Consider the following 27,559-nt stretch of genomic DNA (forward strand, 5'->3'; position numbering starts at 1 on the left):
CCTTGTTTCCTGTCTGCCATTATTGGCCAAATTGATTAATTCAGGTGTGTCTGATTATTGTTGTCATGACTACTGAGGTCAAGCACACCTGAATTAATCAATTTGACCAATAATGGCAGACAGGAAACAAAGAGCTGGCTGAAGTTCAGGAAGTAGTGCAGCTGGGCATAAAGCCCATTCTCAATACTTCAATGAAAGGTTAGAATTTTTTGAATGAAAGATCAAAAGGATAAACGATGCAAATTTATTTTTTACAGCCAATTTTGAACATATTTACCAGGGGTGCCATTAATTCTGACCATGACTCTATCTTGCATAATTGAGCATATTTGTGTATAATTTATTTGCAGTTTTGCCTAGATTATCTTCTCAGAGAACAGTCAGTCTTGGTTTCGGATTTTACAGTGTTTAAATGTGAATTACGCCACTGTGTATCTGCACGGATAAAGGCCCCTATTTACTAAACACATGATAAATAAAGGAAACTCATGCTGGCCGCTCACTGACTCTGAGTGGGCTGGTTTTGTGGCGCCCGTTTGTCTTCCACTAACAGTATGTCATGCGATGACTGTCACTGAACTTTCCATATTGTGTCTCATTAGGACATCTTATAGATAATTAGATGTTTTTCATATTCTGAAGAACTTCATATTTTAGTACAGCTTCATGTGCAAAAATGCAGCCAAAAAATTTTAGACTATTATGTCAGAGTACTTTATTTTAAAAAAAGACTAAAAAACAAGATTGTTTTAATTATCATCTTTTAAAAAAAAAAAGTATATATTTAATTTTAGGATTATGTAATAATAGGATTATTCAACTATTAGTAAAAATGTACTTAATTACTACATAATATTTCATGGAAATGTAGAAATTGAGGAAATAACAGACTCGAGAAGCAATCAGAATCGAGACCTTTATGATGAAGTTGTCTTTATTAAGTAGATTGTGTTTAACACACAGGGTTATAGAAATTCTACTTGATTTTTAAAAAGACACTGCGCTGGTATCGGATCAATATCAGTCGATAGAATTTTTGGTATCAGATCGGTTCAGAAAAAATGGTATCGTGACATCCCTAATATTTTCTGGTATGTCCAAGATGCGCAAGAGCTCTGTTGACATAGGCTTAACTAATGTTAGCTTGATGAGTTGAGTCGTTGAACACAGCAGGAGAGAACTCAACGTTAGCCAGCTAGCTAAAGCTCCGGTGGAAAATTACATTTTTGCCATAATATTTTTGATTCATGGCTGAAGTTAAGTTTCTCTAGCACTCTCCAGGTTGGCATAAATGCATCTCAAAATGCATCAGATTGATGCTTTAACTTTTTCGAATGATTGCATCATTCAGCCAATCACATGCCTGAATGCTGCATAGTTCTGTACTAAGTATGGACAAGTTTATGAAAGGACTAGCAGTGTAACAATACTCGGTCACGTTTGATACATATCATGATACTGAACTCACAATACAATATTGTTGCGATACTCCAAGACAAGTTTTTTTTTTTTTTTTTAAATGTGCTGTTGATTAAAATGTTAAATTTGGTATTACTTTTGGGTGGAAATTAATAGGCTTGGACTTGGTGCTGGTAACCCATAAACCCAATGCACAGGACAATGGTGAGACCAGAATATAAAATATTCATGATTCTGAAGCTGAAAATACAGAATTATTTTAGACAAATGTGCTTGCACTCTTTCACTGTCTAGATATATTAAAAAAAAATGTAAGCCACTTTTTACACAGATATTCCCCCCATTGCATTATTATACATTATATTCAACATTATATGTAAGCAATAAGGTACGAGAGGCTGTGCTGTATCGTGAATAAGTAACGGCTGAAGGGCGTTGTTAGGCACGACGCGAAGCGGAGTGCCTGCAACCCCTTCAGCCGTTACTTATTCACGATACAGCACTTGCCTCGAGTACCTTATTGCTTTTATAAAACGGTTGCCACTAGGGCTGAACGATTTTGGAAAATAATCTAATTGCGATTTTTTTAACCAATATTGCGATTTAATATGCGATTTAAAAAAAAAGTTATTTACCTTCTGTATTAGTCGACAAAGACAAGCAATAAATCATTGTACAGTAGGGATGGGAATCTTTAGATAGCTCATGATCCGATCTACTTTTTTTTCTTATTAATTAATCTTAATAACTCTTAAAATATGTATTTAATTATGTGTAAAAACACATACTTTAAAAAATAAATATAAAAAAAAACATTTAATTAAACCAATTACATGTTAAGAATTTTAAATAGGCTATATAAAATAATATAGCTTCAAAATATAAAAGCTAGTAAATAAAGAGAAACAAACAAAAAAAAAAACATTACAAGCAATAAACAAAGAGTGGTCTCAGTATTTAAAAGTAGGCTGTCTGAATGTTTATAATTCAAGAGCTGGAGTGATTCCCCCTCAGTTTAGATACGATAAGCTGCATTCACACTAATGCATATATCTCTTTTGAAATTGTAAATGTGGTTTGTCCTGTTGGTTTAAGATATAACTGACCGTGTTTACATTAATTTCGCGTCATAAAAGCATTTTGACATGCAAGTACATTTACCAATGAGTCGCTCACGGCCGCATGCACGAGCGCTCTTCACAAAGCACGCGTTAGTATTTTAAAATGAAAGCAGCCTTCTCAGTGATTTTCATGGTTTTAATATATAAGCCAACTGCATTCCAAAAGACATAAATAATGCCTCTGTGAAGCATTTGTAAAGAAAATACCCGCGGGAGAGAACGCGCACTGCAAGAGTAATATTTATTTACTCTTTATAACATCAAGCAAAGCGGCAAAACCTGTTCAATGAAGCCCGCGAATGTCCTTGTAATTCGGTTCAATCCCGAACTTTATGAAATAACGTTACTATGTTTTGGAAGGTTCGAGCGGTGTCGTGTGTGTGAGTGAGGAAGAGAGAGGGCGAGAGAGAGAGAGAAAATAGAAGCAAGCAGATTCAGAACACGGTTCGTTTCTGAAGCACGCGCAGCGTCATCACGCATCTGTGTTTAAAACTAGCTCATACTCGATTCTGAAATTCTCTGAATCGATCCAGGGTTGTTGAGGAGAGGAGAGAATAAATAACACAATAAACTGTGTTCTTTTCTGAACGCCAGACCGCGTAGCGTGGCAAGTTGATGCTTTATCTTGCAGACTGCTTTTCTCTCGCGTGTCACGTGACCAATGTAATCGCAGCTCTTGCGATTAGAAAATCGCGTTTCATCATATCGCGATTTTATCGCAAATGCAATTAATCGTTCAGCCCTAGTTGCCACACAATATTACAATAAAAAACAATGTATTAGTGCAACTTTTTAATGTAGTTTAATCAATAAAAACATTCCTTCCGCTAGAAAAATATAGTCCCAGGCTGTGAACAACAACGTTCCAAAGTGTAATATGCAGGAAAGCTCAAATAAAAACAACAAAACCATTCTCAAACTTTGTCTCATTCTTTTTATTTTTTTACAACACAAAATTTGTGAAATTTCCTCACACAAATAGGCATAGCTTATCTCTCAGCAAACTAACAAATAAAATAATAATAAAAAACACAAGGGCACATATTTTGATAGATAACAGTTAGGTCTTTAATCTCGTTATTAATTTAGTTGCTTAAATGCTGCCTAACAAGAGATACTTTATTTATTGTTGTTTATTTAAATTTATTTGAACATCTCCGTTTATTGTGCACGCATTAAATATTTGACTAATTTCAATCGACTCCGCTGTGGTGATATAACCTCCTCTTTAGTTGGGGCTCAGCGCTGTCAGCGGTGTTTTCTGTTGAATGTCACTCCAGTGCTTTCTTTGTTTTAAGTTTGGCCTCCACTTTACTTTTACACTTATGTCCACTCACAGACATAATTTAAAAAGGCTAAAATGTTTAAAGTAAATTTCGATTTATATAGGTGGCATGACGATGGATAAGTGGTTTGAGGAACAATTTGGAGAGACAGGTGACAGGTTGGGATTAAGCGCATCGGACAGTTTATGGTGCTGAAATCTTTAGTAGAAATCGGTGTGTGTTTCATCACGACCCTCTCTTCTTATTGTCTTTACGACTCCACCGAAAACATTATTGGATGAGGTGAATTCGCTGTGTCTCTTCAGACACCAGGACAAACTCAAAGGTGGATCATTCAGGAATCTGTTCAGACTCGCGCGTAACGCTACATAGCTAATGATCCCATATTTTTCTCCTGTGGAGCTTCTGACGCCGGTTTCACACCGCACGCGTTAGCAGAGCGTCAGCAGCGCGTATTTTTTTCGGCGCCCATGTTTATTAGATTAGATTAGAGCATTCACACCGCACGCAGAGGCGGCGCGGCATCGCGTAGCAGGAGCAGAGCAGGAGCAGCAGTGCCGCGATCGTTTCGGCGTTCTTTCTATTTTTGCCGCGCGGCTTACGCTGAATTAATGCAACATTGCATTGATCATGGCCAAATTAACGCTCTGCTAACGCGTGCGGTGTGAAACCAGCGTGACAGTTCCGTAGAAGTCACGGATGGTGCGTTGAGTTCCGTCTTGGTGATTTGTTTAAAATGCTGCAACCGTTTTCACTACACCAGTCACCGAAGCATTTCACTGCAAATTGGTATATGTGTGGTTGCTAAGGGTGTTGCTAAGGGCGCAGTGATAACTAGAACCGTTGGGTGAAGCGGTCATTGCCGTGTTTTATCGTGAATAAAGCACAGCTCTTGACCAATCAGAATCAAGGATTGGAACTAACCGTTTTATAAATACAGTATATAGAAGTTTAATGTAATAAAACTCTGAAAACTAGAATATTTTTTTTCTCACAGTACTTTTTATTTTGGGTGAACTACTGTATGCACAATACATATTGTCACTATCCATGATACATATTGTTGCATTTTCATATTGCGATATTGTTACACCCCTAGAAAGGACTGTCAGTGCCAGGTGAGCTTAAAAGAGATAATGATTGTACTTCAACTGCGGAGCAAAGTGACAAAAGCAAATAGAACCCATTATAATCAGTGATGCTGTCTACACTGGATATGGCGCGACAAGACAAATCCCTGACAGGAAACTGATGCCCCATTCTAATTCTGACATGCTTCAAGTTCTTGCGCTACTTCTGACACAAAAAGAAAAAATGGATTTGTAACGTTCGCTTTGTTGCGTTCTGTGTAGACCGCCTTAAGACAAGAAAATATGATGAGGTGGTGCAGTACAACATTGAGTAATGAAGAATGACCACAGTGTGTTGCGTGCCTCAAAATATTAGCCTCTGGCAGTATGATGCCCATCAAGTTAAAATGCTACTTAGACCACTTAAAAAACATCCCGTTTTAAGTTAAGAAGTTTTAGTACTGTATTAATTGTTGCAAATAAATCCTATAGGATTTTGCAAGCAAGGTCATGTATTTAAAAGAGTCTTTATGGTGGTGCGTGCTGGTTGGGGGGCTTGAAAATAGTTGTCTCTACATATGGGATGCTGTGCTTTAGAGAAAGTCTTACAACCATCAATGGTGATTCATCCAGGTAAAGAACAGGCTTATGGGGGTTTAAAATTAAGCTGCGAAGTGTTTGGAGGTGGATTCTGTCTGACCCCATTAGATTACATTAGTTTATTTTCTTTAAAATTGCAAGTCTGACACAGACAGGAGTAATTTTTAAACCTGTTTTGAGGCAGCAGCTTTGCAGTGTCATCTTGTGTACACTTGTTAGTCAATCTGTATCCGCTCTGTTCGTGGTTGATGTTTTCATAATTTATGTTTGCTTTTACCTGCTGTGTTTCTTTTTCTAGCACTTTTGTATTAATGCACAGCAGGGTCGTAGTAGGTAGTATACAATGAAAACAACATTGTTTGCTTAATGATGTTTTTTTGACACTATCAGTAGTTTTATAAATGGTGTTTTTCTGTGTAAAACGTCTCGGTTACTAACGTGTCCTCGGTTCTCTCTAGAAGAGGAAACGAGTGTTGCGTAAGCTAGCTTACGCTACGGGGAAAAACTCTTCTTCGAGAATACTGAAGCCAAAAATTATCCTTATAATTTGTGTTATGAACGCCTTGAGCGGTTGGAGGCTCCCATTGACAGAGGAAACAGTTGGCCAGGGTTAACAGTGCTTTTATTGCAGTGCAGGGTGACAGTCACTCAGAATTTGTGGAAAAAACAGAAAAACAAAAAAACAAAACTTAGAGGCAACCAAATATATAACTGCACAAACATAAGGTCAAGCAAAAGAGCATAACCTGACCTGTGCAAAAGCACTACATAAGTAGTATTTTCCCAGAGTTACAAACTCACAAGCAGTCCATGGTCTGTCTAGACTTCTCCTTCACCTCCTATCTCTCAACTCCCCTAATAACTTTCTGGAGTCATTTTATTGCCCTGACTCCTCCTACTCTGGAACATACCACCTTAAAGGTAACACATTTCATACACTTACAGGAATGCATAATAATAATAAAGAAAACAAAAACAATAACAAAAGTAATAAATACAAATAAACAAATATATAATAAATCATATCCACAAGTATATATATATATATATATATTCAAAGAAACCCCATAACTTAAAAACTATGAGAATAAACTCTCCGGTGACGTCACTCACACTCACCATAAAAGTTTTTGTGCACTCTATTATAAGTGTTCTGGCGCAATTTTATACAAACCCAATTCCATAAAAGTTGGGACACTGTACAAATTGTGAATAAAAACAGAATGCAATGATGTGGAAGTTTCAAATTTCAATATTATATTTAGAATACAACATAGATGACATATCAAATGTTGAAAGTGAGACATTTTGAATTGCCATGCCAAATATTGGCTCCTTTTGGATTTCATGAGAGCTACAAATTCCAAAAAAGTTGGGACAGGTAGCAATAAGAGGCCAGAAAAGTTAAATGTACATATAAGGAACAGCTGGAGGACCAATTTGCAACTTATTAGGTCAATTGGCAACATGATTGGGTATAAAAAGAGCCTCTCAGAGTGGCAGTGTCTCTCAGAAGTCGAGATGGGCAGAGGATCACCAATTACCCCAATGCTGAGGCAAAAAATAGTGGAGCAATATCAGAAAGGAGTTTCTCAGAGAAAAATTGCAAAGAGTTTGAAGTTATCATCATCTACAGTGCATAATATCATCCAAAGATTCAGAGAATCTGGAACAATCTCTGTGCATAAGGGTCAAGGCCGGAAAACAATACTGAATGCCCGTGATCTTCGGGCCCTTAGACGGCACTGCATCACACACAGGAATGCTACTGTAATGGAAATCACAACATGGGCTCAAGAATACTTCCAGAAAACATTGTCAGTGAACACAATCCACCGTGCCATTCACCGTTGCCGGCTAAAGTTCTATAGGTCAAAAAAGAAGCCATATCTAAACGGGAACCAGAAGCGCAGGTGTTTTCTCTGGGCCAAGGATCATTTAAAGTGGACTCTAGCAAAGTGGAAAACTGTTCTGTGGTCAGACGAATCAAAATTTGAAGTTCTTTTTGGAAAACTGGGACGCCATGTCATCCGGACTAAAGAGGACAAGGACAACCCAAGTTGTTATCAGCGTTCAGTTCAGAAGCCTGCATCTCTGATGGTATGGGGTTGCATGAGTGCGTGTGGCATGGGCAGCTTACACATCTGGAAAGGCACCATCAATGCTGAAAGGTATATCCAAGTTGTAGAACAACATATGCTCCCATCCAGACATCGTCTCTTTCAGGGAAGACCTTGTATTTTCCAACAAGACAATGCCAAACCACATACTGCATCAATTACAACATCATGGCTGCGTAGAAGAAGGATCCGGGTACTGAAATGGCCAGCCTGCAGTCCAGATCTTTCACCCATAGAAAACATTTGGCGCATCATAAAGAGGAAGATGCAACAAAGAAGACCTAAGACAGTATTCCTAAACTTGAGCAACTTGTCTCCTCAGTCCCCAGACGTTTGCAGACTGTTATTAAAAGAATAGGGGATGCCACACAGTGGTAAAAATGGCCTTGTCCCAATTTTTTTGAGATGTGTTGATGCCACACAGTGGTAAAAATGGCCTTGTCCCAACTTTTTTGAGATGTGTTGATGCCATGAAATTTAAAATCAACTTATTTTTCCCTTAAAATTATGCATTTTCTCAGTTTAAACATTTGATATGTCATCTATGTTGTATTCTAAATATAATATTGAAATTTGAAACTTCCACATCATTGCATTCTGTTTTTATTCACAATTTGTACAGTGTCCCAACTTTTATGGAATTGGGTTTGTAGTATAATGTGATATAGAAATAAAAATGTAAGTCCTTAAATTCAAATCGTGTAAACATTTCCTTCAACTGTTGCTGTCAGTCATTCTCCATTAAGCATTTAACAGCCTGTCACGTTCGGTTATAATAGTCAACATAATGAAACTCTGTGACTTTGAAGATGATTCAATGTTACTTTTATTATACTTCATCTGTAGATAAACGTATAAAACAACTTTATCTTGCTGGACTTAATTGCTGTAACTTAATCATGTTACCTTCTACTCGGCGTCTGTTATATTACAACAGAGTTTAGAGTCAGAGTCAGAGACTGGAATTTAAATCTGTTAAAAGAAAAGGCTCAATAAACTATTGCATAGATAGATATAGTACACAATGCATCATGTATTTCCTTTGTACTTTTTACTTTTCAATGCAGACTCGATGCGCTGTGCACTGTGACTCCATGTTGCTTCAAGCGCATCATTTTGGTCACGTGGTGCCGGGGAATGATTTATGTGTGTGTGCGGCACGTCCCAGTGTTCACCCCTACACATGCTTATGTGTAGGGGTGAACACTGGGACGTGGGCACATTTCCTACTTTTAAAACACCTTCGGTGAGAGCCGGATAAACAGACATAATGCTCTTTTTTTTCTAGAGCGTCCTGACGCGGAACTCTGAAAAACGCTCCACAAACCCATCAACAGTTTGCCCAAAAAGTCTGGAAGGAGATACATGCGCATCAAGGAAGGAGGCCCTGTCAGTGTCCTTTATATCTGAGAGCGTGTCTATATCTGAAATGTCTCTCGACAACGGTGAGGGACGCCATATTGTGGAGTGCTGAGGTGGCCTGGCCAGCGGCGGTGTAAGTGCGGTTGACGAAGGCGGAAGTAGTTCTGCAAGCATACCCTTTGTCCTTTGCGCCATCCACAACAGAGCGTCGAAGAGATAGATGATCGCAGCCTAGCCGAAAAAAGGAGCCTTCCAGGATTTCGAAAGTTTTTCATGCAGTTCGGGAAGAAATGGGGCGGGCCTTGCAGTCGAGCGCATCTCATCAAGGAGCTGTGCTTGCAATGGTGCAATAATAGAGAGGGTAGCAGAGTTCTCCCCAGACATCACCAGAGTTGCACTCTTCATCGGGCAAAGAGCTTTTACAATGTCCTCTGCCACAGTTATATCCGCCTCTGTCAGAGTGCAAAGATCCTTTTCGCTGAGATTGCCGGTTGCTGCTCCAAAAATCCAGCGCGCTGTTCCACCTGGTCACCACGTCAATTTTAAGTTGGCGACAGGGCAAGTTCAGTAGCCTCTGTTCTTCTTTGAAAACTTTGTTGGCGTTAGCGCTCCTGTGAAAGAATGTCACTCTGCCCCTAACTCGGCCTAGCAAGCGAGAGATGTCAGGAAGTTTCAGCGCAGCTTGCGATGCTATATTTATTGTGTGAGCAAAGCAGCCAATATGGAGCAGCTCCATCATCTCCACGGCACGTATCATATTGGTAGCGTTGTCGGTCAAAATGTAAGCCTCTAAGCCCCCACTCTTCCAACGCATCTGAATGTGACTATCTTGCATAGCTCTGGTCTGAAACACGTTTGAAATGAGAACCCAGTCATCTAAATAGTGGCAGGTAATTGTGACGGGTGTCTTGATGTCTCGACGTCCAACCATCGCATGTGAGAGCTACTCTGTCCGCTGTCTTTAGGGACAGAGTAATCTTTTGCTTCACTTCATTGTACAGTTTTGGGATAATTTCTTCGCTCATCCGTTTGCGACTAGGAATGGAATAACGAGGCTCCAGGACATTCAACATGTAATGGAATCCGTAGTTTTCGACTACGCTATATGGCCTTATATCTTTGCAATTGATTCAGTGATCTCTTCTGTGCACGAGGAGAATTGTGAGGAATTTTGCTTGTGAATGCATTTGAAATCTTCGGCTGTGTGCTCGGCTGTGGGTGTGTGGGTGTTGCAACCTGCATGTCTCATCAAATGGTTCCGCAGATTTGCAGTATTACTACAGCATTTCACCTCAGCATTACACATCAGGCATATGGCTTTGTTCTTGTCCACCACACTATCCTCGTCGTCTTGCTTGCGAAATCTAAAATGCTTCCATACCTCTGACTTTTTACGTGAAGGTATTAACGTCGACAATGTATTTGAAACCGCTATTTTAAGCACCAAACGAATGAACGAATGAATGAATGAATGACAGGCTGACTCGCTTCTCGCTCCTCTGTAACAAGGCAAATAAGAAGACTAGTAATTAGATTAACGTTAATCAGTAGATAAATGCAATGTTTGCTTTGATTCCAGTAGACACTGACTAGACAGGCTCAGGCCCCGTCCACACGACTGCGTTTTCGTTTAAAAAACGGAGACCTTTTGCTACGTTTGCACCTCCTGTCCAGACTAAAACGGAAAAAACGAAGACCTAAAACGGAGAAGTTTAGAAACGCTGCAGCTCCGTTTTGAATCTCCGGAGGGCATTTTAGTGAAAACGAGAAAAACTGAGGACTTTAGAAACGGTGACGCAGAGTCTGATGCTCGGCTCTATGATTGGGTGTCATCAGTCATGACGTATCCTTCCCTGATTCGTCAGTCACTGTTTACACCGGCACGCGCATGCCCAGTGTTGGTGAATGGTCACGTGATCCGCGTTTTCAGTCGTTTTAATGTGGACTGAGATCAATTCTACTACACAGATAAAACACTGGCGTGGACGGAGATCGTATTCGTTTTAATTCTCCGTTTTTAAACGAAAACGCAGCACGTAGTGTGGACTGGGCCTCAGATAGTTGTGACACTGAAGACTGGAGTAATGGCTGAAAATTCAGCTTTGCCATCACAGGAATAAATTACATTTTAAAATATACTAAAATAGATCACTTATTTAAAATTGTAATAACATTTTAAAATACTGGCCTCCGGTTTAATATGGCCTTAACTCTAAAGGTGTTTAAACATTGTTACCAGAGAATTACTGCCATGTCTTTTCTTTCTCTCTCTCTCTCTCTCTCTCTCTCTCTCTCTCTCTCTCTCTCTCTCTCTCTGTGTAGATTTATATACTGTAATACTGATATGGGGTTCCCCTCTTTGTTTTGTGTATACAGTGGAGGAGTGACTTTGTAAACAGCTGGGTAAAGTTATCCAGTGACCATGAGGTTCAGGAGGAGTGCCTTGGCATGGCTGTGCTGGACATGATGAGGACTGCCAAAGAGAGGCAGTGCTCCCCATTGGACATCTACAATGACATTAGGTACAAATAATGGGATGATCTACTTGATATTTTGACCTGTCAATGTATAATATCTACCATGTGTCCATTTAAAGGGGAAATGAAGCAGTGAATCAAGTTTACATGATTTACAAGATGGATTTCTACTATAATCAACAATTATATAAGAATCATGACAAATCTAAACATATAAAAGAAAAAAAGAAAATATGTCAACAAACTACACATAGAAACATTGTTCACGATGTCTGCCATCATATTCCCGTCTCGTCAACACCATGTAAGTTAGCATGTATTTGTTAAAGGGGAAATGAAACGTCCATGTTTTCGCACTGGTAGTGCTAGTATCTACATATATTAGGAAAAAGTGTCTCCGCTCTGACATCCTTCAGGGAAAGCATCGCCACTTCCAACACGTCTAAAGTTACCTCCCGGCACAGCATGGTAAACGTGCGCACCGGTGATGCAGAATTGACTAAGCAATACATGCTCAAGATCAACCTCTTCAAAGCAGATGGACTCTGACACGGTGGGCATCGCAGTACAACAGCCAGGCTGTTGCAAACCCGCTCTTCGCCCCAAACCACCACCGGCTGTTCTACATAGCAACGTAACTTACATGGAGTTGATGAGATGGGAATATGATGGCAGACATCGCGAACAATTATTTTTCTATGTGCAGTTTGTTTACATATAACATTAGACGTCATCTTTTTGTCTAATGACTGTACCTAACATTAGTCGTTTGCGGTCAAAACACTGTGGTGTAAACCGTTTGATGTCAGGATATTCACTGTTAGAAGACTGCAAAATGGTGGCGCCCTGGCGGCGAAAGATATAACTTTTTTTTTTCTTTTTTTCTTTTATATGTTTACAGTTTTCACGATTCTTATATAATTGATGATTATAGTGGAAATCCATCTTGTAAATCATGTAAACTTGATTGACTGCTTCATTTCCCCTTTAAAGTTATGATTCCATTTGCCTCTGTAAATCCTCCAGAATTTTGCTGCTTTTTTAAAACCTGCTTTGTTGTCTAAATCCAAACCATCTCAGATCTCCTAACACCTAAATTACTAAACACAGCAACATGCACATGACAAATCAAAATATTATCCTGAATGTGTGTGGAAACACACGTCGAGAGCACACATACACCGTTTGTTTTCGCGTCAGTATAACAGACACACACGCACTTACTTTACGACTCCTGTACGTCACTGCAATCGTCTTTACCTTTATTACAATTCGCAACCTTTAAAACTTTACTATCGAGACTCTGGCTTGCTTTATCCAGCCAAGAAACATAGTTTGCGTTTCATCTGACATACAGTGTTTCTGAAGAGTGTGAGCCGCAAACATCCTCCCACCAAACAGTATATGATCGAGCTTGTGTTTTAAAGCCAAACACATACTGTAATGAATAATTCACTGAAAACGCATTGAGTCTTTATTCTCTCTCTGATTTAATAAGCCTGGTGTTCTTTATATTAGTGCTGTTTTGGACTGATTCATTGTTTGAATGAATTAACCTACTGAATCATTGGACCGAAAACTCTCCCAGAGTAACTGATCCGATCGCAAACCGAGAAGCGAAATCGGGTTAAAATAGACATTTCCACCTATACCAGGGTTTTAGGAGCTTGCGCCATTGTAGAAGCTCAGTGTGATAAACTCCCAGCTTCTAAGATCATCTGGCTGTGTGATGTAAATTATATTAAAGGAGTAGTTCACTTTTCAAAAAAACTTTTGCTGATAATTTACTCACCCCCATGTTATCCAAGACATCCATGTCTTTCTTTCTTCAGTCGAAAAGAAATTAAGGTTTTTGATGAAAACATTCCAGCATTTTTCTCCATAAAATGGACTTCAGAGGGAACCAAACGGTTCAAGGTCCAAAAGACACTTTCAGTGCAAACTGCAAACTGTTCAAAGGACTTTAACGATTCCAGACGATGAAAAAGGGTCTTATCAAGTGAAACGATCGCTCATTTTTTAAAAAAATGTAACAAAGTTTAAGTTTTATAAGCTCAAATGCTCACCTTGCTCTGTACTGCGATGCACGTTTGTGACTCTCCTGTTTGAACTCATTCATCAAAATGAACGAATCTTTTTCTGAGTCAATTTGTTCGTTTCGTTCATTGAATGAACCAAATGACTCGGAAAAAAGATTCGAATAGGAGAATCACAAACGTGCGTCACAGAACAGAGCAAGGTGAGCATTTGAGCTTATAAAACTTAAACTTTGTTATTTATTTATTAAATGAGCAATCTTTTCGCTTGATAAGACCCTTATTCATCGTCTGGAATCATTTAAAGCCCTTTGAACAGTTTGCAGTTTGTACTGAAAGTGTATTTTGAACCTTGAACCGTTTGGTTACCAGTAAAGTGCATTATATGGAGAAAAATGCTGGAATGTTTTCATCAAAAACCTGAATTTCTTTTCGACTGAAGAAAGAAAGACATGGACATCTTGGATGACATGGGGGTGAATCAATTATCAACAAAAGTTTTTTCAAAAGTGAACGTCTATAATGACGCAATTTCACGTGCTTCAGTATTTATTTGCGTACATTTATTTGATATGTGTTCGTTATGATTTTGAAAGAATCACACGCATAAATGCGTAACCATTGAAAAAAATGGGACAAAGACCTTTAAAACTTCCATCCATCCTACAAACAAAATGTGGTGTTTTATAGTAACTCTCATTATCTGCTTAATTCACAGTTACAAGTCTTTCCTCCCTAAAGAAATGAGGGAGCGAATCCAGGATTACCATTTTGTCACAAGGAAGCGCATCCGCTATCGCTTTCGGAAAGTCGTGCAGCAGCTCAGCCAGTGCCGAGCCTCAGCGCGCGACCTAAAACTCAAATACCTGATCAGCCTGGAGTCCCTGGACTCTGGCTTCTACACCGAACGCTTTCAGGTCAAAGAGCCCTCGGACGAGCAGGTCACCATCATCATCTCCGCAGACCGCGGCATCCAGTGGTGCCGAGAACGACACAAAGACACACAGGCTGAGGTAACCAGTTTCAGATGTTGAACCTAAGCTTAAAAATCGTACTTCAAAATCACATGTTCACGCCTTGGCCATGCATTTACACTAAGCAAGATTTAAACTTGAAGTCAATCTGGTCACACATATATTTTAGTGATTTGAGTAAATGTTTAAACAGCTTTAACCTTATGAACTCTTTGTGAAAGGCTGTTTGTTCTAGAACCCACTACCCACCTCAGATGAAACAGATCCGACTTTAGATTAATAGAGGTCTAGTCAGGCCAGTAACGCCGTTTAAAAATAGGGTTAGTAAAACACTCCAGTGTTTTCAAGGCAGCAATGATATTCATCAAACATTCTTTAGTTATTCTTCTCTACAATTGATTAAAAAACATTTAACATACACTACTGTTCAAGGGTGCTTTTTATCAAAAATACAGTAAAAATAGCAATATTGTGAAGTATTTTTACAATTTAAAATCACGCTGAGTAAGTGGCATGACAATGGAAAATCAGCTCTGATGTGATGTGAAGAAAGCCTGAACCTAGTTGGAACTTTAAAACAATTCCTTTTCTGCCTTGAATGCATTGGCATATCCTGAAGGAAATACCAGTCTTATATTTATTAATATTTCTGTACTGATGCCAACATTAAAAGGGGGGGGTTTCTTTTGCTGCTGGTAAAGTTTCATAACACTTTTGTACTTTCTCACAAGGACCTTCAGACGTATTGTGACTTTGCGGAAGTTGTCGATATCAGTATCAGACAAGCCAGCAAGGATGGAACGAACATGAACCGCATTGTCTCCATCAGCAGACAGGATGGAAAAATTCTTGTAAGTCTGTTGTTACTCTCTGGGATATCCTTTAATTGTTACTCTATTTTAAAGGGTCTCAAGAGTGCCTTTGAACTACTGGATTTCTTCCTGCTATTTGAGAATATTTACAGATCATGCACTAATGTGATATAACATTAAAAAAAATGTTTTTCATACAGGAGCTGGTGTTTTCCACCTCAATGGAGGCATTGTCATTTGTGTCTCTAATCGATGGTTACTACAGACTGACCACAGATGCCCATCACTACCTCTGCAAGAATGTGGTCCCACCCCATCTGCTGGAGGCCATCGAAAGCTACTGCCACGGGCCGATATCGTAAGCACTACGGGAATTACTCATGAATGACTGGCTATTTATTTACTCTTTTCTGGCCATGATTTATATGTAGGGTTTTTTTAGGTTTAGAAGATTTGCATTCACGCTTTATCTGTAAGCGGCATCATTGTATTCATTGCCTGTGTTGACAGAATGGAGTTTGCAATCAGTAAACTACGCAAGTTGGGGAACCAGAGAGGTCTCTTTGTGCTCCGGTGCAGCCCCAAAGACTTCAACAAATACTTCCTGACTCTTGCAGTTGGGGTACGTTCTTCCAAAGTGCCACTTTAATTACACAAAACATAATTTATTATCAATTAGTAGAATTTTGTACTTAAGGTCGAATATTCCTCCACTGTAATCCCGACCTTGATATACTACCAATCAAAAGTTTGGACTTGGTAAGATTTTTTTTGTTTTTGAAACCCACGGCTCACCAAGGCTGCATTTATTTGGTCAAAAATGCAGTATAAAAAAAAAGTAATATTGTGTAATTGTATTACATTCATTCTTATTTAAAATAATGGTTGCCTATTTTATATATTGTAAAATATGTTTGGAATAAGTCTTATGCTCAGCGAGGCTGTATTTATGTGAACAAAAAATTAAAAACAGAATTATTGTGAAATATTCTTTTATTTTAAAATAGCTGTTTTTATATATTGCAAAATGTAATTTATTCCTGAAGGCAAAGTTGAATTTTCAGCATCATTACTCCAGTCTTCAGTGTCACATGATCTTTCAGAAATCATTCTAATATGCTGATTTGCTGCTCAATAAACATTTATTATTATCAATGTAGAAAACAGTTGTGCTGCTTAATATTATCATGGAAAACGTGATACTTTTTTCAGAATTGTTTGATAAAGAGTTCAAAAGAACAGCATTTATTCTAAATATAAATCTTGGAACATTATAAATGTCTTTAGTGTCACTTTTTACCCATTTAATGCATCCTTGCTGAAGAAACATGTTAAGTTCTTTCTCAAAAAATATCTTACTGACCCCAAAACTTTTGAACGGTGGTGTACATCAGCTGTGTCCTTCTAAACATCCTGACAGTCTCTTGACATAATGATTTCTTTTCCTCAGGCGTATGAGGACGTAGAGTACAAGCACTGCCTGATCACCAGGTCTGAGAATGGCGACTTCAATCTTATTGGAACCAAAAAAAGTTTTAGAAGTTTACAGGAGCTGCTCAAGTGCTACCAGAAGGAAACCGTAAAATCAGATGGGGTCATCTTTCAGTTTAGCAGGTGCTGTTCACCAAAGGCCAAAGGTTAGTACTGCACCTGATATTCTCATTATGGTTAAATGCAGGGCTTGACATTAACACCTGGCAAATGCGGGTTGATTTCAGCGGTGGTGTATAACTCAGTCACTCCTGCTAGCCACTTTGGCGGGTTTAATTTTATTTAATATACATTTTTCAATTGTAGCCTTTTAAAAATGCATCTGAAATAATAAGCTAAGTGCAATCTAGTGTTGTCAAAGAAAGACGCGGCGTCAGACGATTTTACTGAATGTTTTGAGTGTAGCCCCGAATGGAACTGATGTGAAACCGGACAATAGCCTAACGTTATGTAAACCCCCGAAATCATAAGTTGCCTTATTTCATTGTGCTTTGGCTTTGCTGCTGTCTCTGACTGGTGATTGTTGAAATCTGTCTCGCACAGACGCACCACGTGAGTGTTTTCACGTTTTAGCCTATCCTAGAATATCTCCAGGATTTGTGCGCAATTTAAAAAATAAATAAATAAGGCAGTCAGTGCAGCCACTGCACACTCCTCTGTCAGATGAGATGGCTATATGTAAGTAAAACTCAGATAAACAAATTTTCCTGTCGTGCCAGCCGTGTGTTCGCAGTGCGTAACACTTCAATATCACACGCAAATGCGGCGCGCCCTGTATGAAGCAAAATAAACTGTGAGTATGTAACGTGTTCTGTCGTCAATTAAGTGTTGAAATAACCAAAAGTGAGATTAAAGATGCATTAAAACTCTATGTCGGGGCTTTTGTATTCCTTTGTAGGCTACATAAATGTTGCACATTTTGGCGTAGCCCTACTCATTTTTCATTATTATTATTTTAACATTTTATCAATATTGCAAAGTCGTCAAAACTGACTCGGGTCATAAAAAATATATACATTTTGTGTATATATACCAAAAATGTGAAAAATACATCTAGCCTAAATTATCGTTCATGACATTCTTTTAACTATAAGCAACCCAATTTGTCTAGATCTGTAATATTATTTTCCCTGTATAATGAGCTTGTCTTTGTTTTTAAATTATGTTGTATTTTTATTGTGAGTGTGAAGGCAGATTTTGAAAATGTATTGTTCATCCTTTTATAATGGGTTGTTGGTTTACTTAAATAGAGAAGTCGAGTTTGTTGGTGTGCCGAAGTCATCGGGGTTTGGAGGTTCCCCTGTCCCCATCACTGCAGAGACACAACATCAGTCAGATGGTATTCCACAAAATCAGGAAAGAAGACCTTGATCTTGTAAGCGTCCTGTTATGATACGTTTTTTTTTTGTAAAGGAATTAATACTTTTGAGCAGGGATGCAGTAAATTGATCAAATGTGACTGTAAATACATTTATGATGTTACAAGAGACTCTATTTTAAACAAATGCTCTTCTTTTGAACTTTCTATTCATGAAAGTATCCTGAAAAATATACATTATACACCAAAATATACATATATAAATATATACGTATATAAAATATACACCATTTCCACAAAAATATTAAGCAACTGTTTTTAACAAATATAATAATAAGAAATGATTCTTGAGCAACAAATCAACATATTAGAATGATTTCTGAAGGATCATGTGAAGCTGAAGCCTGGAGTTGTGATTCTGAAAATTCAGCTTTGCCTTTACATTTTAAAATATAATGTATGAAACGGTTATTTTATGTTATTATAAGAGACTTCTTTCAAAAGTGTAAATGTCAAGTTTCAGATGATTATGAAACATTGTTTTCAGGGTGAGAGCCAAGGTCAGGGGACATTCACCAAGATCTTCAAAGGGATTCGGAAAGAGCAGGGAGACTACGGAGAAACCCATAAGACTGAAGTCATTGTCAAAGTTTTGGACAGAGCACACAGAAATTACTCTGAGGTAAGATATAGATTAAATTCGTTTTAAAGGGATAGTTCACTTTGAAATACATTTTTGATATGTTTTAGCTTACCTCAAGGGCATCCAAGATGTAGTTGTCTTTGTTTCCGCAGTATTTTAATTTTTTTAAATATTTTTAGGTCAAACCATTCATGTCTATCAGTCATATAATGGAGATCCACCTCAAAGAGCATGCACAGAGAAGTCCAAATTAAACATGATTTAATGAATCGTAAATGTAAGTACACACTGATGGCCTAAGACACAAAACGAGCGGTTTGTGTGAGAAAACGAACAGTATTTATATCGTTTTCAACTCTTGTAACCACAGCCACGTCCAAGTGATCTGAGGGCGCGGGCTCTTCGGTCTGCGCAAGTGCCGGAAAGCGCCGGAAGTGATCTCTCGCGCTTGTACGTCACTCATTGTTTACACAGAGATTTTACTGTGAAGATCTAAACGTATTTAGATACACATGAAATCGCAATGGAAGACGATTTAGATATATCAACAGACAATGTTGAAGTCTTTTCACAGCCATATTTAGATCACTTCTGTCGCTTGCGCAGACTGAAGCGCCCGTGCCCTCAGATCACTTGGACGTGGCTGCGGTTGCATAAGGTAAAAACGATGTAAATACTGTTTGTTTTCTCACACAAACCGCTCGTTTCGTATCTTAGGCCATCAATGTGTACTTACATTTACGAGTCGTTAAATCATGTTTAAAATTAATTTCAAAGTGAACTATCCCTTTAAGAGAGAGGTTCATCAAAATTGGACCACATAAATGTAGGGGGAAGTGTGCAAATGACTCTGAAGTCATTTTGGAATTGAATTGTGACTCCCTGAATCGAAAAGCCAATTGAATCCGGGCAACCCACTGTCCTGCAGAGTTTTGCTTAAAGGGGGGGTTGACTGCGATTTCACTTTTTTTTCCATTTTAAATAGTGTGTATGTTGCTGCTGGTGCATGAACAGTATCTGCAAAGTTGCAGCACTGAAAGTTCAGTGTAAGCAGAGATATCGTCTTTTAAAAATCAGGAAGTATATTGCCTACAAAAACGACTCGATTGGGACTACAGCTGGGTTTTACACGTCACTAACCCACACATTTACATCAACCCTCCCTCGGAATATGCAGGAAAGGGCATGGCCATATTTCTGCGGGTCGTCGAATTTGTTATGTTCACCCAGCTGTCATGTCTTCTGTGTTCGAGCTTCCCACGCACGCTGTACTTCGACAACAATGGATACAATTTATGTTTGATTATGTTCCTGAAAATGACGATCGTAATCTAGCTCTCTGTGCTGCGCATTTTGCGGAAGACAGCTTCCAGAATCTCCACGAATTCAATGCCGGATTCAACAAGAAACTGTTACTAAAACATGAAGCAGTTCCAGCTTTAAAACCAGAGGCAGCAGTTGTTGGGCAACAACCTGTAAGTAGGCTAAGACTTAATCATTTTAAATGTATTTGCATGTATAATTCCAGACGTAGCCTTGTGTTTTATTTTTTTCAAATGCCAGCGTTGGATTTATAGCCACTAGGCTACTAGTTATGCTAGTATCTTGTGTCTACGACAAACGCGTACAAACATTATGGACCTGAATTTTGTATAAGTACTAATGTTTTAAATGTATTTTACATGTATATATGTTTTATGCCGTTATTTTCGATTTGATCAAGAACGTAAACTAATGCCAACGCTGTTTGAGTATAACATTAGTAGCCAGTCAGTTGCTATTGTTGCCAGTCAGATGCTATTGTGTAAAACAAGCGTGTATAAAATTAAAAAATGTAGCAAATTATCATTCAGAGACGTTTAGTAAGAGCCGTGTGTGGTGCGTTTCTGTTTGACTCTCTTCATCGCGGCTTTCTCGGTCAGATTCTGCCTCAAACTGATCCTGCAGTTCGACACATATTTACATCTGGACCGGAGCTCATGACATGCACGTTTCGTCCGTAAAGGTAATGGGCGGTAACCTTTCGGACAACGTGAGCGACAGTTTAGCCAATCACAACACACCGGGCCAAACTAACCAATCTAAGCCCACTACGTGTTTCTGAGGGAGCAGTTTCATAGAATCAGGAAGTCAACAGGTCGTTCGAAGACAGATGAGAGCGCGGCTTACAATAAAGGTGAAGGTTATGAAAAGTAAGACTTTTAAAAAAAGAAAAACCACGAATACATGTTATATTGCACCCCATAAACACAATCATGCAAAGAAAAAAAGCAGTCAACCCCCCCCTTTAAATAAACCTGAACCGGCTATTCAAGCTTTTCAGGATCACTTGAAAATCACAGGTGTGCTTAACACTGATCTATATAGAATGACATGTCATTGTATAGATCAGTGGTGCTGAAGCAGGTTGTATATAAACTTTGCAGGACAGTGGGTTTCCAGGAGCAGGGTTGAATCTTCTGCTTTAATACAACATTTTAAATCAAGATGCGACATGATTACTAAATGAAGTATGCTTGTTTGTGCTTGATTAACTCTGCCCTACAAAGGCAAAGCGCAGTAACTACACATTTGGTCAAAAATGAGTTAAGACTTATAATGGGTTTTATGATGTCTGTTCTGTCTTGTGAAAAAATATTGGGGTTAAATTATGATCGGAGATGCATTACCACATAATCTACCAATAACATGTTTGACTGGCTGGTATAAACACTTTAAAGGCCTTTTTCTCCATTTAGTTTCTTTGTTTGCGTAGTTACTGCACTTAAGCCTTTGTAGGGCAGAACTAATGTAGTGGTTTCTTCAGTCTCTTAATTTTTATCCCCTCTGTAAGTCTTTCTTTGAGGCAGCCAGCATGATGAGCCAGCTCACCCACAAGCATCTGGTGTTGACTTACGGTATCTGTGTGTGCGGAGACGAGAGTAAGTGTTCACACTGTTCACATGCGACCAAAATGATTTACCACCACATACTTGAGCTTGTGGATATTGTTTTTTTTGTCTTAGACATCATGGTGCAGGAATTTGTGAAGTTTGGGTCATTGGACACATACCTGAAGAAAAACAAGAACTCAATATCAGTTAATATCCGGTGGAAGTTGGAAGTGGCCAAGCAGCTTACCTGGGCTATGCTTTTTTTGGTAAGAAGTCGCAACAATTCAGGAATAGCCCATGTGGATTTTGAGTGAGCCAAGTAGACTAATGCTTTCGTTCTTTCACACTCAGGAGGAAAAGAATCTGGCTCATGGGAATGTGTGTGCAAAAAACATCCTTTTGATCAGGGAGGAGGACAGGACGTTGGGAAACCCTCCATTCATTAAACTAAGTGACCCTGGCATCGGCATCACAGTGCTGCCCAGAGAGAGTGAGTGAACAGCATGAAGTCTCTTTGGAGAACTTGTGTGAATCTTTTCAATCTCTATATATTTGGCCTCCTAGTGGCAATGACACAGAACTTTCAAACTGGTCATGAAGCAAACGCTACTTTCCGCTTATTGTCTATGGTAAAGTGAATAAATAATGACTGAATATTACCACACAAAACAAATAACTGCTAATACGTCTGAAAGAAAAATTATTTTTTTAGGGTTAATAATTTTTTAATAACTGTTCATACCCACCAATTTTACAGAAAGGGGCTTTTCACACTTGAAATGGTTAACCATGGGTCAACGAAAACCTGGGTTATCTTGCTTCACACATCATACTGGTCATGATTTACATATGTTTAGCAATTAATCATGGGTATTCATAATATGACATTTCTCACTTTACATTCCTAAACCCTCAGTTACTGTCCGTATTTGTTGCGTCAGTGTCACTGATTGGACGAACGCAGCATGTGACCTGTTTATATAAAAGCTCTAGCATTGCACTTCCTCATATTTTACATTTCCGAATATACGATCATGTTTTTTGTTTTCTGACTTTTTGGTCTATAAAGGTAAGAATGAAACAGGTACTTCTTCACTCCAGTTGATGCATTTCTGTCGCCATTTGACATTTTTCTCATCAAAATGCAGAGTTGACTGTTTATACAACAAATTTTGGTGACAAGATACCATAAAGTAGAACTATTTTGGCAGAAGTGTATTTTACTTGTTGTCATGCACACTGACCAGTAGAGGGCAGACTTCATCTTAGATGAAAGAGATGGTTCACCCAAAAATGAAAATAAAAATTCTGTTATTTATGAACCCTCATATTGTTCAAAACACGCAAGACTTTCCTCTGTGGAACACAAAAGATGATATTTTGAAGAACGTTTTAGCTGTTTTATGGACACACAATGACAGTCAATGGGGCCCAAAACAGCAAAAAACAGAGAGACATTATTCCACAGAAGAAAAAGTGATTAAATGATGACAGAATTTTAATTTTGAGGTGAAATATCCCCTTTAAGATTTGTTGTTAATAAGGCCCAAAAGCATTCAAATGTGGATTGTTTTAAGAGCCGATGGCCTATATAACGACAACTTAAAATGAAAACCACTTACATGTACATTAAATGACAGTAGGCCAAATGGGAGTTTATTAATTTAATTCAACAATTTTATCCCTAAAGACTCATCTTTGACCAAAACAATTCATGCCTTAAAAAAAGCTACACCCTTGCATCATTTAGTATACGCAGATCAATGAACATGCAAATTAGCCCTGCCTCAACTCACTCGCACCAGCTCAGAATTGATCCACTCATCAACTTTACTGAGGTAAACACTGCACAATGGCAAGTGGAAATACTGGTTTAATCCAACCACATAGTATGTTTGAACCAGAAACTGATTCAGAAGAAGCCGAAGAGCAGATTGTACAGGCTTGTCTAAAAGTCGATGTATCTGAATGGTTATGGGTTTTATGCTCTCTATGTCCGACATAATGGTAATTATTATGATTAGCCCTTGGCGCTTAACTATGCTATCAAACAGCTAATAATGTGTTGCTAATGTTACGCAATCCATGTTCCCATTTGCCATCTCTGAGTTACACAGCTGCCTTTTAACAATCAGTATCCTCATGCTTTGAACAATTGAGAACGTCAGTGGAGAAAGGCATATAGTTCATCATATTATCGTAAGATACATCATTTACGTAATTCACCTGCTATATTGCTAAATGTATCTGATTTTTCACATCACCAGAAAAGTATGTCGGTATAACCTGGCTTCTTTTGAGACTCCCCTTGCTTCAGAGCAGTTAATGATAATAAAACCCGCCCGCACGTTGACGGGTATAGTTACAGCGTTTGTGAAATCGAAAACAAGGGTGATTTCAAACTGCGTCTTTGAGACCGTCTTTGTTTCACTGCAGTTTTAGGAGAAAATAATCTGCAATGGTGTTGACTGATGAATTTCCACATGATAGTATATTTTTTTAAAAACACAGACAAATGAACAACATTAAAAACTTAGAGGGTCTCGATGTAGATAATGGGTTACGTCGGATTTAAATATTTACTTTTAATTTGTAAAGTCGGGCACGAAATCGATCCAATGGCGGAGTTCGATTAGTGGTGAAGGTTTCATGCGTGTTCTGTCTTTTCCATGGCAAAGTGACTTTTAATTGAATGCAACACATTTTATCTTATGTATTAACTCGTTTCATCTGACTCATAAAATGAAAAGGGTTTATCAATGATATCTGTGAATCATTTAATACGTTAATGCTTGACTATTCCTTTTATCTCTAATGAAAATAAAGTCAAAGTCTGTTAGAATAGTCATAACAATTTATTATGTTAGGTAAATGTATTATTACAGTTCCACAAGATAATCAGAGCAAACCATCAAATGTTTTTAGAACAAAGAAACTTTTCCCAACATATTAACTACATGAATCCTGGGCCTCGAAGACACAGCATCATGGGCTGATCTGATACAGAATAGCAGCCTTGAACTCTTGTGCATTTCCCTTAAATAGAGCCAAATTTACCTGATCTAAGCACTCAAGGTTACTGAATCCCCCACCATGCTTACTGGGGGAAGGAGAATTTGCATTCAGACAAAAGGTAGAAGGTGATTAACTCAAACACACATCCTTTTGTGTGCAAGATATTTCTATATTCTTAAAAACCTTATTACCTTTTCTTTTACTTCTTTGGAAATGAGACATTATTACCAGTCACCCTGAGACTTTCAAAAAAATTTAAGTTCATTTTCAATATTTTTATAGTTCTCGTGGAGCGAATCCCCTGGGTGTCCCCTGAATGCATCTTAGATCCGAAAAACCTGAGTCTTGCCTCAGACAAATGGAGCTTTGGGACAACTTTATGGGAGATTTGCAGCGGAGGAGAAAAGCCACTTGCCAACATGGACAGTTCCAAGGTGAAGCAATACTTGTCCACAGTATACTAATACAGTAAATATTTATCAAAAAAGCCTGTTTTAGTGCAAAAGTGCTGTTAATTAAACAAATAATCCGTACCTCTTGACGAACATTTCTTGTAATCCTCCATTCAGAAACACTTGTTCTATGAAAACCATCACCAACTACCTGCTCCCAAGTGGACGGAGCTTGCTAACCTGATCGACAGCTGCATGCACTACGAGCCAACATTCAGACCTTCATTCAGAGCCATCATACGAGACCTCAACAGTCTCTTCTGCCCAGGTCAGGACAGTCACACTGTAAAACACCCGGTCCCACTGGCATTTTGATGTCAATTTATTTGTGTGGTTGCTCATTCTTCCACTTGTGGTGTAATGTTGCGTGATGAAATGTGTTCTCAGATTATGAGATCGTGAAGGAGAGTGACATTTTACCCAGCAGAGCAGGAGCATCTGGATTCAGTACTGGAGCGTTTGAGAGAGAGGAGCCAGTGCAGTTTGAGGAGAGACATCTCATTTTCCTGCAGCAGCTTGGCAAGGTAGATCACTTTATTTATATATTAACTTCTATTCAAATGTTTAGGGGCCGTAAGAAATGTATAATTTTATTCAGCAAGGATGCAATACATTGATCAAAAGTGACGACAAAATCATTTATAATGTTGAAAAAGATGGTAACACTTTACTTGAAGGGGTGTGCATAAGACTAACTTGACACCTTCATAATCATGACATGACATATGTTATGAATATGACGGAAGTTTTAAGCATAACTGTCATTAAGTGTCTTTCGCTCAGTTATGACATTTTTAATGCAAATATGACATTGTTTGAGATGTCTTTGTTATGACATCTTGACATAAACCAATACATCATAACCTGTCAGTGTCTGTCATGACAACCTGACATTACTAAGACAACACAACCTGTCATAAACATGACATAGCAGATTAATTATCAAACTTAAGAAACCACCATAGCTTTATTGGTTAACATTACATTATTCAGGCGGCTCGTTTTGACATTGGCTGCCATGAAGCCATTATAACTTTTTATGGACAAATTATATTAGTACCACTGTAGTTGAGGTCACGGAAAATTAATGACACAGTTATAATGGCCTCATGACAGCCAATGTGAAAGCCATCCACATGACAGTTTAACTTAAGTTTATGTCAGGTTGTCATGACAAAGACTCTGACAGGTTATGATGTATTGGTTTATGTCAAGGTGTCATAACGAAGACATCATAAACGATGTCATATTTGCACTCAAAATGTCATTATTGAGTGAAAGACACTTAATGACAGTTGTCATAAACATGCATAAAACCTACTTCATATTCAAGACATATGTCATGTCATGGTTATGAAGCTGTCATGTCAGTTTTATGCACACCCCTTCAAGTAAAGTATTACCGAAAAGATTTATATTTCAAATAAATGCTAACATCAAAGAGTCCTAAAAAATGTATTGTGGTTTCAACAAAATTATTAAGCAGCACAACTGTTTTCAACATCAATAATAAATATACCTGCGAGCATCGATGACAGGCCCAAGCCGGTGGCACTGCAACCCCGGTTCCTTTAGTTACCTAAAGGCACCAGGGTGGCGGTGCCGCCGGCTTTGGCCCTTTACATTGCTGCTTGCAGCTATTTTTATATATATAAAATATATATATATATATATATATATATATATATATATATATATAATTATATTCGTTCGTCAATGCGTTGCGGTGCTGCCGGCTTTGGCCCTTACATTGCTGCTTGCAGCTATTTTTATATATATAAAATATATATATATATATATATATAAATGAACCAAATGACTCGTAAAAAGATTCGTTCATTTTGATGAACGAGTTCGAACAGGAGAGCCACAAACGTGCGTCACAGAACAGAGCAAGGTGAGCTTATAAAACTTAAACTTTGTTATTTATTTATTACATGAGTGATCGTTTTGCTTGATAAGACCCTTATTCATCGTCTGGAATTGTTTAAAGCCCTTTGAACAGTTTGCCGTTTGCACTGAATGTGTCTTTTGGACCTTTGGTTCCCACTGAAGTGCATTATATGGAGAAAAATGCTGGAATGTTTTCATCAAAAACCTTAAAGGGTACATATCATCCAATTATTTTAGCCCTTAAATGCATTTTGTTGTATATTTGGAGTGTTTATAAGTACAGAAAATATGAAATTATTCTCTTCAGGTGCTGCGTTTATATCTTTATATTCTGTTTTAGTCATATTTTTCAACCTGTTCAGATTTTTCTGTTCTCTATTACGTTTTTTGAACAATTACGTCACAGTATTTGCAGCGGAACTGACTACCGGTCTACAACTTTGAGCAGTCCGCCATTATTATTTCTCGATTTTGTAGCCCAAGCTCAATGATGCAGAAGTTACGAGAGGGCAAGTCAAAATGTTCGGTTGTTGGATATAGTGACCTGAAGCACTTCAAGGATCCCCACTTCAATAGGGGGTAAATTCCTTCTATCAT

At 38.2% G+C, this 27,559-nt stretch overlaps 1 protein-coding gene across 2 annotated transcripts in view; it reads left to right on the forward strand.

The window, feature by feature from the left end:
• The window catches only part of jak2b (Janus kinase 2b), a 62,987-nt gene that overhangs the window by 26,924 nt on the left and 8,504 nt on the right, over positions 1-27,559 (forward strand). For both annotated transcript variants that reach the window (XM_039661926.2, XM_039661927.2), the window contains exons 5-18: positions 11,355-11,500; positions 14,210-14,504; positions 15,197-15,316; positions 15,478-15,635; positions 15,788-15,899; positions 16,728-16,914; positions 18,019-18,143; positions 18,634-18,768; positions 21,563-21,650; positions 21,735-21,868; positions 21,954-22,092; positions 24,900-25,051; positions 25,187-25,337; positions 25,457-25,593. In XM_039661926.2, coding sequence (XP_039517860.2) covers positions 11,355-11,500; positions 14,210-14,504; positions 15,197-15,316; positions 15,478-15,635; positions 15,788-15,899; positions 16,728-16,914; positions 18,019-18,143; positions 18,634-18,768; positions 21,563-21,650; positions 21,735-21,868; positions 21,954-22,092; positions 24,900-25,051; positions 25,187-25,337; positions 25,457-25,593 — 2,079 coding nt within the window. The remainder of the gene's footprint in view (positions 1-11,354; positions 11,501-14,209; positions 14,505-15,196; positions 15,317-15,477; positions 15,636-15,787; positions 15,900-16,727; positions 16,915-18,018; positions 18,144-18,633; positions 18,769-21,562; positions 21,651-21,734; positions 21,869-21,953; positions 22,093-24,899; positions 25,052-25,186; positions 25,338-25,456; positions 25,594-27,559) is intronic.

Source organism: Pimephales promelas, chromosome 4 (assembly GCF_988280905.1).
Source record: "Pimephales promelas chromosome 4, fPimPro1.hap1.1, whole genome shotgun sequence".
NCBI classification, from domain to species: domain Eukaryota; kingdom Metazoa; phylum Chordata; class Actinopteri; order Cypriniformes; family Leuciscidae; genus Pimephales; species Pimephales promelas.